Source organism: Eucalyptus grandis, chromosome 11 (genome assembly GCF_016545825.1).
Source record: "Eucalyptus grandis isolate ANBG69807.140 chromosome 11, ASM1654582v1, whole genome shotgun sequence".
NCBI classification, from domain to species: domain Eukaryota; kingdom Viridiplantae; phylum Streptophyta; class Magnoliopsida; order Myrtales; family Myrtaceae; genus Eucalyptus; species Eucalyptus grandis.
Genome location: NC_052622.1, coordinates 46,203,177 through 46,217,966, shown reverse-complemented (window position 1 = coordinate 46,217,966; position 14,790 = coordinate 46,203,177). Strand labels below are relative to the sequence as shown.

The 14,790-nt window shown below is 43.4% G+C and overlaps 3 protein-coding genes across 14 annotated transcripts; 2 read left to right on the top strand and 1 right to left on the bottom strand.

Annotated features, from left to right (window-relative positions):
* Positions 1-3,142: 3,142 nt before the first annotated feature.
* Positions 3,143-9,938, top strand: LOC104427963 (auxin response factor 2A). Its single transcript, XM_039305390.1, has 16 exons — positions 3,143-3,481; positions 3,638-3,752; positions 4,298-4,410; positions 5,265-5,360; positions 5,486-5,542; positions 5,804-5,956; positions 6,288-6,372; positions 7,249-7,339; positions 7,456-7,614; positions 7,714-7,833; positions 8,034-8,109; positions 8,238-8,409; positions 8,561-8,617; positions 8,789-9,117; positions 9,552-9,739; positions 9,857-9,938. Exons 1-16 carry the CDS (start codon positions 3,143-3,145, stop codon positions 9,936-9,938), a joined length of 2,232 nt encoding a protein of 743 aa, XP_039161324.1.
* Positions 9,939-10,931: 993 nt separating this feature from the next.
* Positions 10,932-13,721, top strand: LOC104426716. Of its 6 annotated transcripts, none has more exons than XR_005547840.1 (4): positions 10,932-11,350; positions 11,674-11,958; positions 12,417-12,566; positions 12,956-13,721. XR_005547840.1 is itself a non-coding variant. In XM_018865315.2 (3 exons), the coding sequence occupies exons 1-2, from the start codon at positions 11,072-11,074 to the stop codon at positions 11,932-11,934; spliced, it is 540 nt and encodes a 179-aa protein (XP_018720860.2). In that variant the 5' UTR covers positions 10,932-11,071; the 3' UTR covers positions 11,935-11,936; positions 12,956-13,721. The 6 variants fall into 6 exon arrangements, 4 of the variants coding, with proteins under 4 accessions (XP_018720860.2, XP_018720859.2, XP_010038154.2 ...); XR_005547839.1 differs by having other exon boundaries at positions 12,695-13,721; XM_018865315.2 differs by lacking the exon at positions 12,417-12,566 and having other exon boundaries at positions 11,674-11,936.
* On the bottom strand, positions 12,201-14,312 carry LOC104426717 (secoisolariciresinol dehydrogenase). 7 transcript variants are annotated; one of them, XM_039305573.1, is made up of 4 exons: positions 14,183-14,312; positions 14,001-14,096; positions 12,937-13,452; positions 12,201-12,682 (listed from the first exon to the last, which is right to left on the bottom strand). In XM_039305573.1, the coding sequence occupies exons 1-4, from the start codon at positions 14,212-14,214 to the stop codon at positions 12,394-12,396; spliced, it is 933 nt and encodes a 310-aa protein (XP_039161507.1). In that variant the 5' UTR covers positions 14,215-14,312; the 3' UTR covers positions 12,201-12,393. The 7 variants fall into 7 exon arrangements, with proteins under 7 accessions (XP_039161507.1, XP_010038159.2, XP_010038156.2 ...); XM_010039857.2 differs by having other exon boundaries at positions 14,031-14,096; XM_010039854.2 differs by having other exon boundaries at positions 14,001-14,081; positions 14,183-14,310.
* Between the last annotated feature and the right edge of the window lie 478 nt (positions 14,313-14,790).

The following is a 14,790-nucleotide window of genomic DNA, read 5'->3' as shown; positions in this document are numbered from 1 at the left end:
GGATGCCTCATGGGTACCGGGAGAATTTCTATGTTCGGTAGCCGGCATCGCAAGAAATAGAGAGGGATTCGTGGTCGACGGTTTTGCTGCGGAAGCTAGGGTTTCGTCCGCGGAACAAGCAGAAGCCGAAGCACTGTTACACGGTCTTCGCTTTATCTCCAACTGGCCGTCCAATCACGTGCAAGTGCTTCAAAGTCAAGAACTTCGCTTCGTATGTGAAAGCGATAGCTCAGCGGTGGTGGACTATGTCTTGGGCCGGGCCGAGACACCATGGAATCTAAGAAGCATAATCCAAAGGTGCGAACAGAGCTCCGTATGGGCCGTCAAGTATCGCAACGCATTGTCCCCGGGAGGTAAATAAAGCGCAGATTGGCTCGTTCGTGCACACCGTAAACAACTTCCTCCGCATTGGGTGAATAGACCCCCTCTATCCCCTAGGAATATTTTACTTTCTGAATGTAACGCCTCGTTGATCTCCAAGACTTCGTAAGCTAATACATCAGTAGCTATTTCGACCAAAAAAAAAAAAACTTGACTCGGGAGAAGCGAAGAACCCTTTTTTTTTCTTGGGAAACCGTTATATAATTACAAAGAAATAGAGGAAAAAAATGAGAAATATGGTAATTATGTGGTGATTATCCTAGAAAAAAAAATGGCTAGTATAAAAAGCTTAGATTTTAAATTATTAGCAATCTCTACGTCACGTCTGTAATTGAGCCCGAGAAGCTATTATTTTGACTTTCGCTTTTCCCTTTTACGACTTGAAAAAAAAACATAATGAAAAGCGAGATAAAGGGAGCGTTTGGGACTAGCTTTGCCAAGTGCCTTTGGGTGTCCAAAGCCCATTTGCTCAAGTATTGGGTGTTTGGGAACATTTTTGAAACCTATCTTAAAGAAATGTTGGCCTTCCAAAGGCTGAAAGCCCAAAGCAGGTCCTAGGCTGCTTTGGGCTTTCAGCATTTTTGAAAAAGTCGATTGCACTTTGTTCATCTTCCTCTTCACTAGATTCTTTGATGTCGGCCGGCAAGGTTGCAATGGGTTGGCGACAAGCTAGAGAGAGGCCAGCGTGGTCGCGACACCCCGGTGATCGTCACCAACCGATCGCACGACCCAAATCTGGGTCGCGTCGATCGCTTAGGTCATGGCAAGGTCAATCGCCACGACCTCACAGTTGCCACGACCTCCAGCGACCCACGACCTCGTCGCGATCCAGATCTGGGTTGCGGAGGTCACCGAAGGTCGCAGCAACCCAAGCCACCCACAACATCACGCGGTCACGGAGGTCACCTGGGTCGCGGCAAGGTTTGTCGCCGCGACCTCTGGCAACCCACGATCTCGCCACGACCCAGTTCTAGGTCACGAAGGTCACTGGCGACCTTCGCAGCGTGGTGGGTTGCACGACGACGCGGCGAGGGTCACTATGTCCTCTGCACGGTGACCCTAGCCAAACGCTTCCCTTCGCTGCGCCTCCTCCCCCTCGCCTGACCGCCTACCCTTCACCGGCAACTATTAGCTCTTCGCCAGCGATAATTGGTGAAGCCCTTGGCTAGCGGTAACCGGTGAAGCCCTTGGCTGGCGGTAACCAGCGAAGCCCTTGGTCGGCCAACTCTCCTTTTTTTTTTTTTTTTTTCTTTAATAACAAAAGTCTTTTGCAAATTTAATTTACCCAAACACTATTTTGCACAAAGATACTTCACAATGAACTTTCACAAATAAATTTACCAAACACATTTTGCATTTTGAAAAAATCCTTTAACTCAAAGCCTTTATATTTTTTCAAGGACTTTTCCTAAAAATCTTCCCAAATGCACCCAAAATCCTCAACACACGTCATTATTTCTTGTTCTGTTGGAATTGAGGATATCTTTTTGAACTTTTTTAACGAAAGAAAAGAAACAAAATTCATTTTTTTGGGTTTCATAAGTTCCAAACACCCCCCCCCCAATAAGTCCCCATCGTCGTCTCGATCCATCCCGAACGAATTATAATGCACTTAAAAAACATTGGGATCCAAGTCCAGTCCAAACGTATTCCTTTCGGGCGAGAGAACGAATGTTTACATTATGATATTCTCCGAATTTGTCCGTCGAATTGGAGCCCGAATAAAGAAATGGCCTTCCAATGAGCGGGCGACGCGTGGAAGAAACGTCCACGGCGTAGGATAGAGGAGGGTGGCCGGGGGTTGGGGCGACGAAGAGGTGGGGAGCACGGCGGTGACTTCGAAAGCAAGCCTCCAGCACGAAGCGAAGTACCGTTTGGATTTATCGCAGGGAATATTTGTGTGCAAAAAAGAGGGAAATTGTAATGTCAACGGGGCATGGGGAAACGTGGCTATTCAATTAACCATTTTTGTATAAAAAGAAAGGAGGAGAGATTGCTTGTACGGAAAGGAATTCATTCATGAATGTCCATATTCATTGTATGTTTACCAAACGTTGGTATTTAAGTCGGAGCCTACAGATTCCCATTCCGAATGCATTATTGCTCTCTACATATAACCAAGAAGCGACTGATCCTTCAACACCGCTGTCCGTCGGCGAGTAATTTCCTCGAAATTTAGGGGAAACAAATAAAATAAGACCCAGACCCGATCGGAGGATAACAGATGGACATGGGATAGGAGAGGATAACGAGATGGACTCGTTACAATAGACTGTCCTAATATCGTGTTAAGGAAGAACGAATCACGTGTCGATCGCTGCATACGGAATCGCGGATTTATGTCTATAGCGCCTTTCATGAAATGAGTGTACGCAAATTTTTCTATTCACTCAGTGAACGGATTTTTCTATCACAAAATCACAATATAATTTTTCGTGAAATCACAAGAATGAATCTTTGCTTGGGCTTGACAAGGGCTCGTAGGCCTTGGCCCAGTGGCTAGCAAGGGTTGTCGGGCCTTAGCCAGCAGCTCCTTGCTACCACTTAACAATAACAAGAAAAAAAAAAGAAAAAATATAAAATAATGACTTATTAAATATAATTAAAAATTATCCACATTAACGATTTTTGGTTAAAATTGGTAAGATGGACTTAATTGGCAAAACTTGAATTGGTTAAGGACTCAATTAATATAATTAAAAGGTTTGAGACTGGATTGTGAAAAATAGAAGCAATTGTTGGGCGAGGGGGCAACGGGTACATGCATGCATGCATGCAGACAGAGGAAGTGCAGGCTGAAAACCAGACATATTTGGTGCTGCATTGGAAGTATCGCGCCCAGAGTAGCAAACATCGCCCGCCCCCACCCCATGACGAAGAGAGCGAGAGAGCGCGAGCGAGAGAGACAGAGAGCCAGACGCAGGCAGAGGCATCTCTCCCCCATTATTTCTTCTGCGACACCCTCCCCCGTACGAGAGCTCACGAGCACCACCACCACCACCACCACCACCACCTCCTCGCACGCCGTACGACACGCCTGCAGCCAGGACGTTACGCCGAGACGACGCGCTCCCGAGGACGACTCGCTGAAGAACTTCAGGTACGTGCGCTCAGAGAGAAAGAGAGAGCGAGAAAGAAAGCGTGTGTCGGCCTGAATTTGCTGAGACGTTATGCTCGCGCCTCCCCTCCCCTGTCCCGTTCGCGTGCTCGCGAGCTCCCTTTTATTCCTGCCGCTCTCTCGCTCTGCTTTTTGCAGCTGACACCGAGACCGATCGACACGCAGGGGTACAGAGGGATCGGGATAGAGAGGATGAGCTCCTGCGTCGAGAGCCACGACCGCTCGTATTCTTCCTGCGGCAACATTGGAACTGGTGATCCTCCCGCTTCTTTTACTCCGTTTTGGCTCCTGCGTGTTGTATCTACCGTCGTTTGTTAGATTCTGTCCGAAGAGCTTCATGATTGGGATTGTCGTTGCACTGCTGTTGCTGCTCGCGGGGCGAATGCGACCTTGACCTTACTTTTATTTGAACGAGAAGAGCTGGAAATGTCAAATGATTCTTTCTTTTCTCTCTTCATTTTTCTTGGGTTTGCTCAAAATTCAATCGGTTTGCACTTGCGCCCTTCTTGGATGGAGGCTCTATTGAATTTCTAGCGTTCACAGCAAATTCGTTGTTCTAAGTTTGGGAGACAGGAAATGATGCTACGTTCTTATGTTGAAGAAAGATAAGTAGACAACTTAATGGTTAATTCGCTCTGATTCGGTTCTAAGTCGACTGATCAAGTTCTCGTAAGAATTGAAATCCTGGATGGCTGCATGCTAAACAGATTTAAGGGATGTCTATGATGTTCCCTCGCCGTCATTGCTCGCCTCCATTTCATTTCCGAACTCAAGTAGAATTTCTCTGCTGCGATGCAGGGAGAGGAGATAACTTGCACGAGCAACTATGGCACGCTTGTGCCGGTCCCCTAGCTTATGTTCCTAAAGAAGGGGAAACGGTGTTTTACTTCCCCCAAGGGCACATTGAGCAGGTACTTCCCTCCTGATTCTTTTGTCACAAGACATCTAATTTTGAGTCGTGGAAATAACTTGTGGTGAGAAGGCTACAGATGATTCGCTTGACGTTCAAATTACTTGCACAGTAGATCTTTCACCTTCTCTTCCGATTAGAGTGATCTAATAATCGAAGGACCGATTTATCACTTAAAATCCGAACACTTCACCTTGCTTTTGGGACTTGCAAAATGGGCACGAGTGTTGTTAGCAATGTACTGACCATTACTCACTTCGTTCAGATGGGGAATTAGTTTCAAGCGAGATTCTTTGTGCTAACTCAATTATGTCGATTAAATCAATATTGCGCACCCCAAGAATTCATATTCTTATATCACCACAAAATGATTTTGGTCATTGTGGACTCTAGCCTTTTTAGTTGTTTCAGCAGTGGTACTTATCAAATGAAAAGCCTAGTTCAAACACAATGCAATTCACCAGCACAACATCAATTTGTACCCTCAGATCATCACAGCGTGATTTTCCGTCATTGTGGATCGTAGCTTTTGTCGTAGTTTCATTGGTGTTACTTATCCAATAAAAGTCTAGTCGAAAGGCAATATAATCCTCTAGCAGACTACCTAATGTTTTCTTATAGACCAGCTACCCCAGGAAGTAGGGACTGTTAGACTAGAATCCGTTCAGCTTGATATGCTTTTGCTCGTAAACATCTGGACCTCTTTTCCCAACATATTTTCAACGTGAAACTTATTGAGTGCTAGGACATATTAGTTTGGTATTCTCATTTCCTAGGAGAATTTTGCACTTTGGTATCAAACTATCCTCCTCTTTCGCTAATGTCTGTGATTGTGTTGGATAAATTTGGTCTTAGATTGAGGCTTATACAAACCAGGATGGTGATATGGAAATGCCTATCTACAAATTGCCTTCAAAAATCCTCTGCAAGGTTGTTTGTGTTCAGCTTAAGGTATAGTTCAAATGTAGAAGACTTGCATTGATTAACCTTTTGATTTTTTCTTTTTTTTTGGGCACTGGCCACTAATTTTTTCTCTGATTCTTTATGGTATTAAGATCCATCTCTCTTTTTTGTAGGCTGAGATTCATACAGATGAAGTGTTTGCACAAGTTACGTTGATCCCAGAGGCAAAGGTATGTGAAACTTGATACATCTTTGCTCCATCTTTCCACTTTGAACTTCGCACACTTCATGCAGGAGTGAGCTTCAAAATTATTTTTTGTATACATTCAATTTACTTAAAGTTACACATTCTTGGGCAAGTGATGAGAAGTGCATCCAGATGCTATTGCCATCAAACTAAATTAATTCATCTTTGGTGCAATTCACGTGCTCTTTCCATTTGAAAGATTGGTAATTAATCAAAACTTTGCATTCTACTGGCAATTTTGCAGAAAGATGAGGTCAATCCTAACTGCAAAACTTCAGCAACACCTCCGAGGGACAATTCACGTTTCTTTGTCAAAATTCTGACTCAATCTGATACAAGCACGCATGGTGGATGCTCTCTTCCTAAGCGGCCAGCAGATGAATGCCTCCCTTCCCTGGTTGTAGTCATGCAATGATGTTTTCCTTCAGTACATTAGCTGAATGCAGTAGGACCTAGGTTGACTGTTTTGGTTTTTTAGGTACAGAAAATAAAACTTGAAGTGATAATGGTACAATAGTCCCAGTTTACGGGCTAAAATGATACAACCGAAAATTATAACATACAACTAAATAAAACATGTAGGGTTATGCATCAATTACAGATACATTATAATGTCCCAACTATAGCTTAAGTGTGCTCAAGCTTATGCTGTTGATGTCATATGAAGGAGGGTTTTTCAGGTTATAGTCATTTCTGGGCAAATGTTCATGTTGTGATTGTTGTTACAGGACAAGTCACAGCACCATCCAGTTCAAGATCTCGTGACAAAAGACTTGCGGGGGAACTTATGGTGTTTCCGGCACATCTACCGTGGTAATATAATTGAATCAAATAACTTAGTGCAGAAGAATAATTATGAAGTACTTGCTTTGCGTGCTCTCCTATGGTCGTTGCTTTTCTATTGCTGCTGCTACTGATGTATAACTCGAATGGTATCCTAAATTCCTATAATTGTATATAGTGGAACATTCAAACATCTACCATAACATCATCTGTTAGCTTAATTTTTAGATAAGTTACCATTGATTCAAAGTTCTATGCGGCATTAGAGCAACAGATCTTGTACTCAAATCTCTCGTGGTGCGTCCATCTATTACTTTTTATTGCTTTAATCTCGTGCCAAATCTTATATAGTAAACCATGCTTTCGTTTTATAGCTTAAGTATTTTGAATAAAGGTTGGCAGTGCTTCGTTCTTTCAACATATTAACATAAATAGATGACAATTCGCTTGGATACCATGATGATATACTGGGATTTGTCATTTTAAATTTCTAGTACTTTAAACTGAAAAGTCTCTGTTGTGTGAGAAGCCATCAGAACAATCGTGCATTACTGAACATTCTGTGTGTATTTCTCGGATAAGGATCATATTGAATTCTTCTTGATACATAGATTTGGATCGGCACTCCTACTCTTAGTTTAATTCAGTGTTCATCTCTTGTACTCTACCAAAATACTAGACAACGAGGTACAAGCAATTATTTTATTGGAAGCACTTGACAACTACCACTGTGCTGTTACGTCAGTTATTTTATGGAATGTTAGATGTAATTACCCCTTACCGTTCGTGTCAAAAGAAATCAATATCCTGGATTGAAAGACAAATGAACCATTTTTACAATATGAACCACAGTTTCCCACATGATTTCATCTTTTCATATCTCACTATTTTCCACGATGTATGTAGGTAAACCAGAAAGGCATTTGCTCACAAGAGGCTGGAGTGATTTTTTGACTTCAAAGAAGCTGGTCACTGGGGATGCATGCATATTCCTTAGGTTCTCTTTATCTCTCTCTCACACACTCTTACACCCGTCTCTGATGATGTCCCTGTGTCCCCACTTCTGGTTGTTTTGTTCAAGGGTAATACTTTTCTCTGCTCTTGCAGTGGAAGGGATGGAGATGTGCGCATTGGTGTACGCCGTCTGATGAAATCTCAAACGACCACATCGTCATCAATCCTGTCAGGCCACAGCATGCGCCATGGCATACTAGCCAGTGCGTTGCATGCAGTTTCTACTGGAACCATGTTTACTGTGTACTATCGTCCTTGGTAAACTATCTTCCGCATGACATGTGTGCAAGATATCTGAGAAACTGTGAGAATGTATCTCTAGTTGTCTAAGTGTGGACTACGTTCTGCATTCCACAGGGCATGTACTTCAGGTTTTATCATCGGTTATCAACAGTACGTGAAAGCAATGGCAAATGACTATTCCATAGGAAAAAGATTCAGGATGCAGTTTGAAGACGAATTATGTGGAGAACAGAGGTGACTTCTGGAAACCTCTGCCATTTGAATTTATTTCTCATGCAAAAAAATCTCTGTTCGAATTCTTCCAGATAAGATGAGTTTGTAAACCACAATGTACTCAGTTTTTTGTCTGATCGAATTCTCACTCCCCAAAATCTGCTATTAGTATGCTTTCTTATTTCGCTTGAAATTTCTCAATTGATCAATGACATAAACAGGCTTGGAGGCACTGTAGTTGGCATAGAAGATCTCGACCAGATGAGATGGCCTGGCTCTGACTGGAAATGTCTCAAGGTAATTGTCCATTTCATTGTCGTTGAGATGTATGTTGCATGTTCAACATGCATTCTCTAGAGATGCTGATTTTCATCATCTCAAAAGTTCTATTCTTCACCTATTTATTGTATTGTTCAACCATTTAGGTACAATGGGATTCCTCACGTGTCAAATGTATATGCCCAGAAAGAGTTTCTCCGTGGGATATTGAGTCCCTAGATCCAGACGGAAAGAAGCAAGCTGTTCTTCCAACCTCACTAAAGAGGACTCGTCCATGTAGCTTACAGTTGGATTGGCCTCCTACATTTGTTATGGATGGTCAGTATTCCATGTAATTTTGGCTTTAGAACCTACAGTGAATTTCACACCGAAGGGAACTTTTTGGGCAAACACTAAAGGAAGGCTAGCTGGGAGATTCGCCTCTATCTAACCCCTTCTGTTACTGATCGGTTTAGTTTCTCTTCTGCAGAATCCCAGTGGACTTCAGTTGCACCAAAGTCTCAAAGACAACCAGGGGTCTTTCAAGGTCAAGAAAAATCTTGTTTGCCAATTAATGAATCCAATCCGCCATGTCCATTACCATTAGTACCATGTTTCCACACTCCTATCCAACATGTCCAGTTGGCATCCCAACATCAAATTCACTTAGCAGTGCATAATGCAAGTCATCAGCATCCTGAGAGTGCATTTTTGGTAGGTGATGGTGGTAAAAGAGAAAGTCGGGGTCCAGGTGATCACTGGCCTCCAGCATCCATCGCTCCAGGATGTAATCCTGTTAAAAGCTTGCCAGCACAAGACGTCATGCCTGCCAACTCCACCTCCTGGGAGGCACGGACAACTTTTGAAACAAAGGATGATAATGAAAAAACCCTTGCCCAGACTAATCGCTTTGGCAAATGCAAGGTTTTTGGTGTCAGTTTAGCAGATGACACCTCGGAGCTCCCTTCACTACAAGTATCCAACTCCAGTGAACTGTCCAGCCCTTCTTCAGTTCCTCCATTATCGAAGTCCAGCGACTTTGTGCAGGTACTAGGAAAGTCTCAGACTAATTCTACTGTTTGTGACAGAGAATTAGTAACTGCTGTTCAGGCACTAATAAAAGTTGAAATGCTATTGATAAGCTGTAATAAAACCCGTGTGGTTTGAAAACTTCAGGCGTGAGATGCTAACAGAAAAATTTCCCTGGAATTGACAAACAACATCAAGACATTGGTATAGGCTTGTCATCAGTTTGAAATTCGAAACATGCAGTCGCTCGTAAGATTAAAAGATTGAAAACAATTCCCATATCAAGCTGTCAAAGCTAGACTGCCATCTGCAATTCATTCTTTCCTTAGAAGGCTTGTTCCAAAGGAGACGGCAATTCATTCTTTTTTATATTTTGCTCCTCGTAGATTCTTTAATGGAAAATTCAGTCTGCAAGGTCACTTTGAGAAAATAATCCCTCCTTTACATGGCAGGTTATCATAAATGAAACTGCTCGAGGAAGGCCAGCCGACCTCAGCCCATTCAAAGGCTATGATAAATTCATTCACGGGCTTGATCAGTTGTTTTATTTTGGTGGAAACTTGATCGGCAGAAGCAGTGGGTGGCATGAGAAATGCACGGATGACAACGGTGACAGTGTGCCAATACGGGATTATAACCGGTAGTTAACGCAAGCTACTCACTTTTGTGATTACAGACATAAAATGGTTGCTCTTTGGAATAACACATGTTAACCATCTTGCTGTTCATTGTCACTGACAAGGGATTGTATATGCAGGGAATTTGTCTCTATGATACATCAAGGACTCATTTGCCCAAAGGAAGAAGAACAAGGCAAACAGGGTGCTCATCTGATGTAGTTTCTTCCTAAAGCTTCCGCCGGTCATGTCTCTTGTGTGGTTCTTTCTCACTTTGTCTACTCAAGTTTATGATGATTGGGACTTGTTTTAGACCTTGTGCCGATGATATGCGAGCGCATTGACAATGTCGCTGCTGATTTGTGCTTTTGATTGCTTCTGGATCTTCATCGATTTATATCAATAACGCACACTGTGCTGGAAATCTACGGTTGCTCCCTTGGCAATGCATTCAAACCGTGGTCTCCTGAAATGCAGTTATGAAACATTCTTCGCAGAGGAATGCAGCTATGACACCCTCTACTTAAATTCATGACACGATTGAGAGGAAAGAATCAAAGCAAGATGAATGCTAAACCTAGCCTTGAATCTCTCTTTGTTTGCATCCATCCGTAGGTGTATAGAACTAGGAGGAGTCTGACCATCGATGACTTGCCAATGAGGCCGGGGCTTCTAGTTTTCATTACCGCCTGCTAATGTGTAGCTGAAGTACTTGGTGCACTCCGTGCAGCCTAACTTTGAATTGGATCTCTAGGGCGGGGAGGAAACAGCTTGATTTTCCTAGTAATTATTTTCTAGGACGAGGGAAATTTACTTTCTGGTATCGTTGTGTCTTCGCACATGTACTGCTTGACTATCAAAAAATGAAAATGAAAAATGAAACAGGAGTCGGACTTTTCGGTAAAGTTGATTTACCCATCAAGGAAACACCAACCAATGAACTTTTGGGAGAAACTAACAAATCTCTTGTTGTGGATTATTTTAAAAATTATTCGGTGGTAGTAAACTCGAAAATTTTAGTCGATAAATAATATTTTCATTATGAATAGCAATTTATGGCACTGATGTAATTCTCGATTCCTGAGCGAGAAATGGATCCACCCTGGAACTGATCAACCTTAATATACATTCACTAAAAAGTCTATAAGAAAAAACATTTGAAATCGAAGAGCTTCAACGATTTCACAATCGGTCGACCAAAACAATTTCACAATCGAAACGACGTCGTCGTTCCCTCCCACCTTATCCGAAACATCTCTCTCCTTCCTCTCGATTAGCCATGGCGTCTCTGCATCGTCTCTCGTCTTCTCGCCGCTAATACTCTCTCTCTCTCTCCGAGCAAAACTGCATCGCCGATGGCGTCTCTTATCTCCCACCTCACGAGCGCCACCCTCCCAAACCGCAATCGCCTTCCCGGCGACGATCTTCTCGTGGCGATCGCCGCGGCTCCGATCGCCTTCCCCTCCAGCTCGCGCTGGCGCTTCACTTCAAATCATCCGGTCAATCTCATCGCCTCCGCTGCGAACCGGTCCAGGCCTCGCGTTTGCAATCCTAAAAGCAGCGGAGACGACGAAGCTTCCGTCCAAGAGCTCCGGATCCCCGACCATTGGTTGCCTCCTCCCAAGGCTCGGGAGGTATTCGCTCTTGCATTGCTTTCTCTGAACTCGGTTTTCTCGTTCTGACAACAGCCCGGAATCAAACGCACGATTCGGTTTTCTCAATCGAATTTTTTCTACTTCAGTGCTGAAAAGGATTTATCTTTTGGTGTCAAGTAGAGACTCTCTCGAGTTTTTAGACTTTGAATATGTGCGATTTCAATGTTTTCCAGTTACTTCTCAGCAAAACCAGTGAAATTTGCTATCTTTTTGCGGTTTTGTGTGCGCTTGTTTGTGAGAATTTACATCCTTACTCCAGTACTCACCCCATTTCTCGGACTGTGGAAAAATTTTATATCTAGGAATCTGAGTGGCTCAGGGTTTCTCTGCATAAATGGCTGGATGACGAGTACTGCCCGGAGGAGACTAATGTCGAGATCAGCAAGGTCGCCGCAAGCGCCTACTACGGTTCCTTGCTGGAGAAGCAAACCGACCTGGGCGAAATCCTGTTGAACATGGCTAGAGAATTGGAGTCCATCTCCTATCAGGATAGCTTTCATGGGGCATTCTCGTCGGCGAACGCAGCGATTGATTTGATATGTCGGCGGATAGAGCAGTCATAGCGGTGCGCACTCTCATTGCTTCAAGTAAGCAGACCCTTGTTTAGATTTTGCCATGTGGACTTAAATTTTCTCTTCCAGTCTGCTTAAAACATCTACATTGATAGGGAAATGTGTTGACAAGACTAACTGCTTCTAACATAGCCAATTTTCCATTGGTCTGGTTTAGTTGGCCTAGAGAATATGTCTAAATCGAATATGTTTGAGAGCATTGTTCCCATATGAGATGTGCTAACTATCAGTTCCTGAGAGAAACTTGCAACCAAAGATTAAGAATTTGGGATCACTTAAATAGCGCTTGAAGAAACCTGATTAAAACAAGCTTGTGAGGAAATCATATCTGCAATCCCTACTCAATGCTTCATAAGGAACTGAGAAAAAACCAGGCAGAAGAATTCTATACAACTCTTGTTGAGAATCTTTCACTCTTACTTGGTATGATTTAAGCATGTAAACCAACTCTCAGTACACCTGGTCCGGTGCAGGCAACGCTAGACTCTTCATCACCGTAAAGCCTCCATCCACCACCAGATTATGCCCATTGACATACTTTGCATCATCTGATGCGAGGTAGAGTGCAGCATTGGCAATGTCGCTAGTTTCACAATTATCCCCCACCAAAGCACCAGCATCATGTAAGATCTTCTCAATTCGTGAATCTTCTACACCACGATAGATTTGCCTCATTTCATCCATCACAAATGGGGTTGGGATGGCGAAAGGCGATATGCTGTTGACTCTGATGCCATGCCTACAAATACAGGTGAAAAGGAACCAATTCACCGGGTAGAGCAAACTGGACGAAACTAGATGAAAACAAGAAACTAAGAGCAGAACCTATTAAGTGAAGAATGTTTCAAACTCGTCCTAAGAGACAAATATCAGAAGTTGTGTTTTATTTCAAACAATAAAATAGCATTTTACGGGAAACCCATGTGATCAAGAGCCAAAAGTATCTAGATGTCTTTTTGGACCCAAACCAACCCCATCCAAGACTATCCTTACCTGCATAACTCGGCAGCAGCTGACCTCACTATCCCTATAACTGTGGACTTCGAGATGGAGTACGTGTGCTGTGCAGTTCCTCCAACCAATCCTGTGATGCTGGCGGTACAGAGGATTGAGCCAGTCCTGCGAGGGATCATCACCCGTGCCCCATGCTTTATTCCGGCGACGACGCCTCGTACATTGATGCTCATCACCCGATCAAACACATCAAGGTCAAGGTCAGTGATGCTCGGTGGAGTGCGGCAGGCAACCCCAGCATTGTTGTACATGATGTCGAGTTGATTGAATCGGGAAACAGTAAAATTGACGGCATTTGAGATGTCTGATTCTTTGGTTACATCACACGGGATGAAGATGGCATCAGGTCCAAGCTCTTCAGCTGTTTCTTGGCCGAGCAGGTGCTGGATATCCGCAATCACAACTTTGGCACCATGAGTGACGAACTTAGCTGCAGTCGCCTTGCCTATGCCACTGGCTGCTCCTGTGATTAGTGCCACCTTGCCTTCTAGCTTCCTGTGGCATGGTATGAGAATTGTATTGCATGATAATGGGTTATGACTGTTTTTTCGTCGGGGTAAGATAAAACAGGGGAAGGGTAAGCGATCAATCGTCTCTTCTCATGAAAGTGAACTGATATAATTGAGTTACTTGTGTTCTGCTGACACTTACGAGCATTAAGACAATATAGAGTCAAAGAGGCAGCTTGGTTAAACTTTGCAAAAAGGAATATTATTTTTGTACGTTTGATAGTCCACGAAAGTCTGACTGTTTTTGACTTGCAATGGTAAGTAGAACTCTTGATCGTGGACTCCTAGATATTGAAGTGCTTCAAGTGAATTTGCTCTGGTAGAGTCCAAATGTTGACCATGGAGATGGCATTTAACATAAGATGAACCTCTACGTTCCGTCGCTAGAGCTTCAATAGGACCTCACTTGAGTCGTTGCAGGATGAACACGTGACCAGAGTCTTTTTAACTTATAGACTATAGTGTGAACACAGCAGGGGAAAAAGTGCAGATGAATCGAGTTTGCGAATATAACCCAGGTACAAAAAATCGTACTTCAGATAATCAAGGAGAACTTGATCACACCTTCCTGTGTCAGTGGAGAATCTGCTGATCGCATTCTGATTGATGCTGTTACTGAAAAGGGTTTTGCTGTCATTGCACATTTTAGAACTCACATCATGAAGGAGGAGGAGGAGGAGCAGAAGAAGAAAAAGAAAGAGGAGGAGGGTGCACACCTTAGAGCAATTCCCAGCCTTCTTCCAAGCATAGTTTCAACTGATGTCTCAGAGAACGATGAGATGGATCTCGGAGAGAGAGAGAGAGAGAGAGAGAGGGAGGGAGGGAGGGAGGGAGGGAGAGTGAGAGAGTGAGAGAGAGAAAGTGAGTGAGAGAGAGAGGGAGAGAGATTCTATTGTGTTTATGGGAGAAGTTCTGTAAGTGCTCATGTGACGTTAAAAGATACATAAACAACAGGCCCACGCAGAAGAAGACAGCATCGTGACTGTACCTGTCCCCTTAAGACGTCCGCAATTTGTGTGCTGCTTTCGCTATGATTGGACGCAATCGTATCGAGGTAGACAATTTCGCTGTGACTTGAAGGAGCTGGGCATTTTGTTCCCGTCGAACTGTCAGCGCTTGAAGGACTTGGCATCCAATTGTGGGAACATCTTTTGGACTAAAAAGGAAAGGTGAGTGTTTTTGGTCATTGGTTAGAACTCGAAACAGCAGTGGTGCTCAAAACCCACCACAAGAACACGGAAGTTGATAAATGAATACGGATCAATTGAAATTTGTGGGTGAATTTGGGGCAATTTGTTGATCGTGCTGTGGGGTGTGGTCCCTC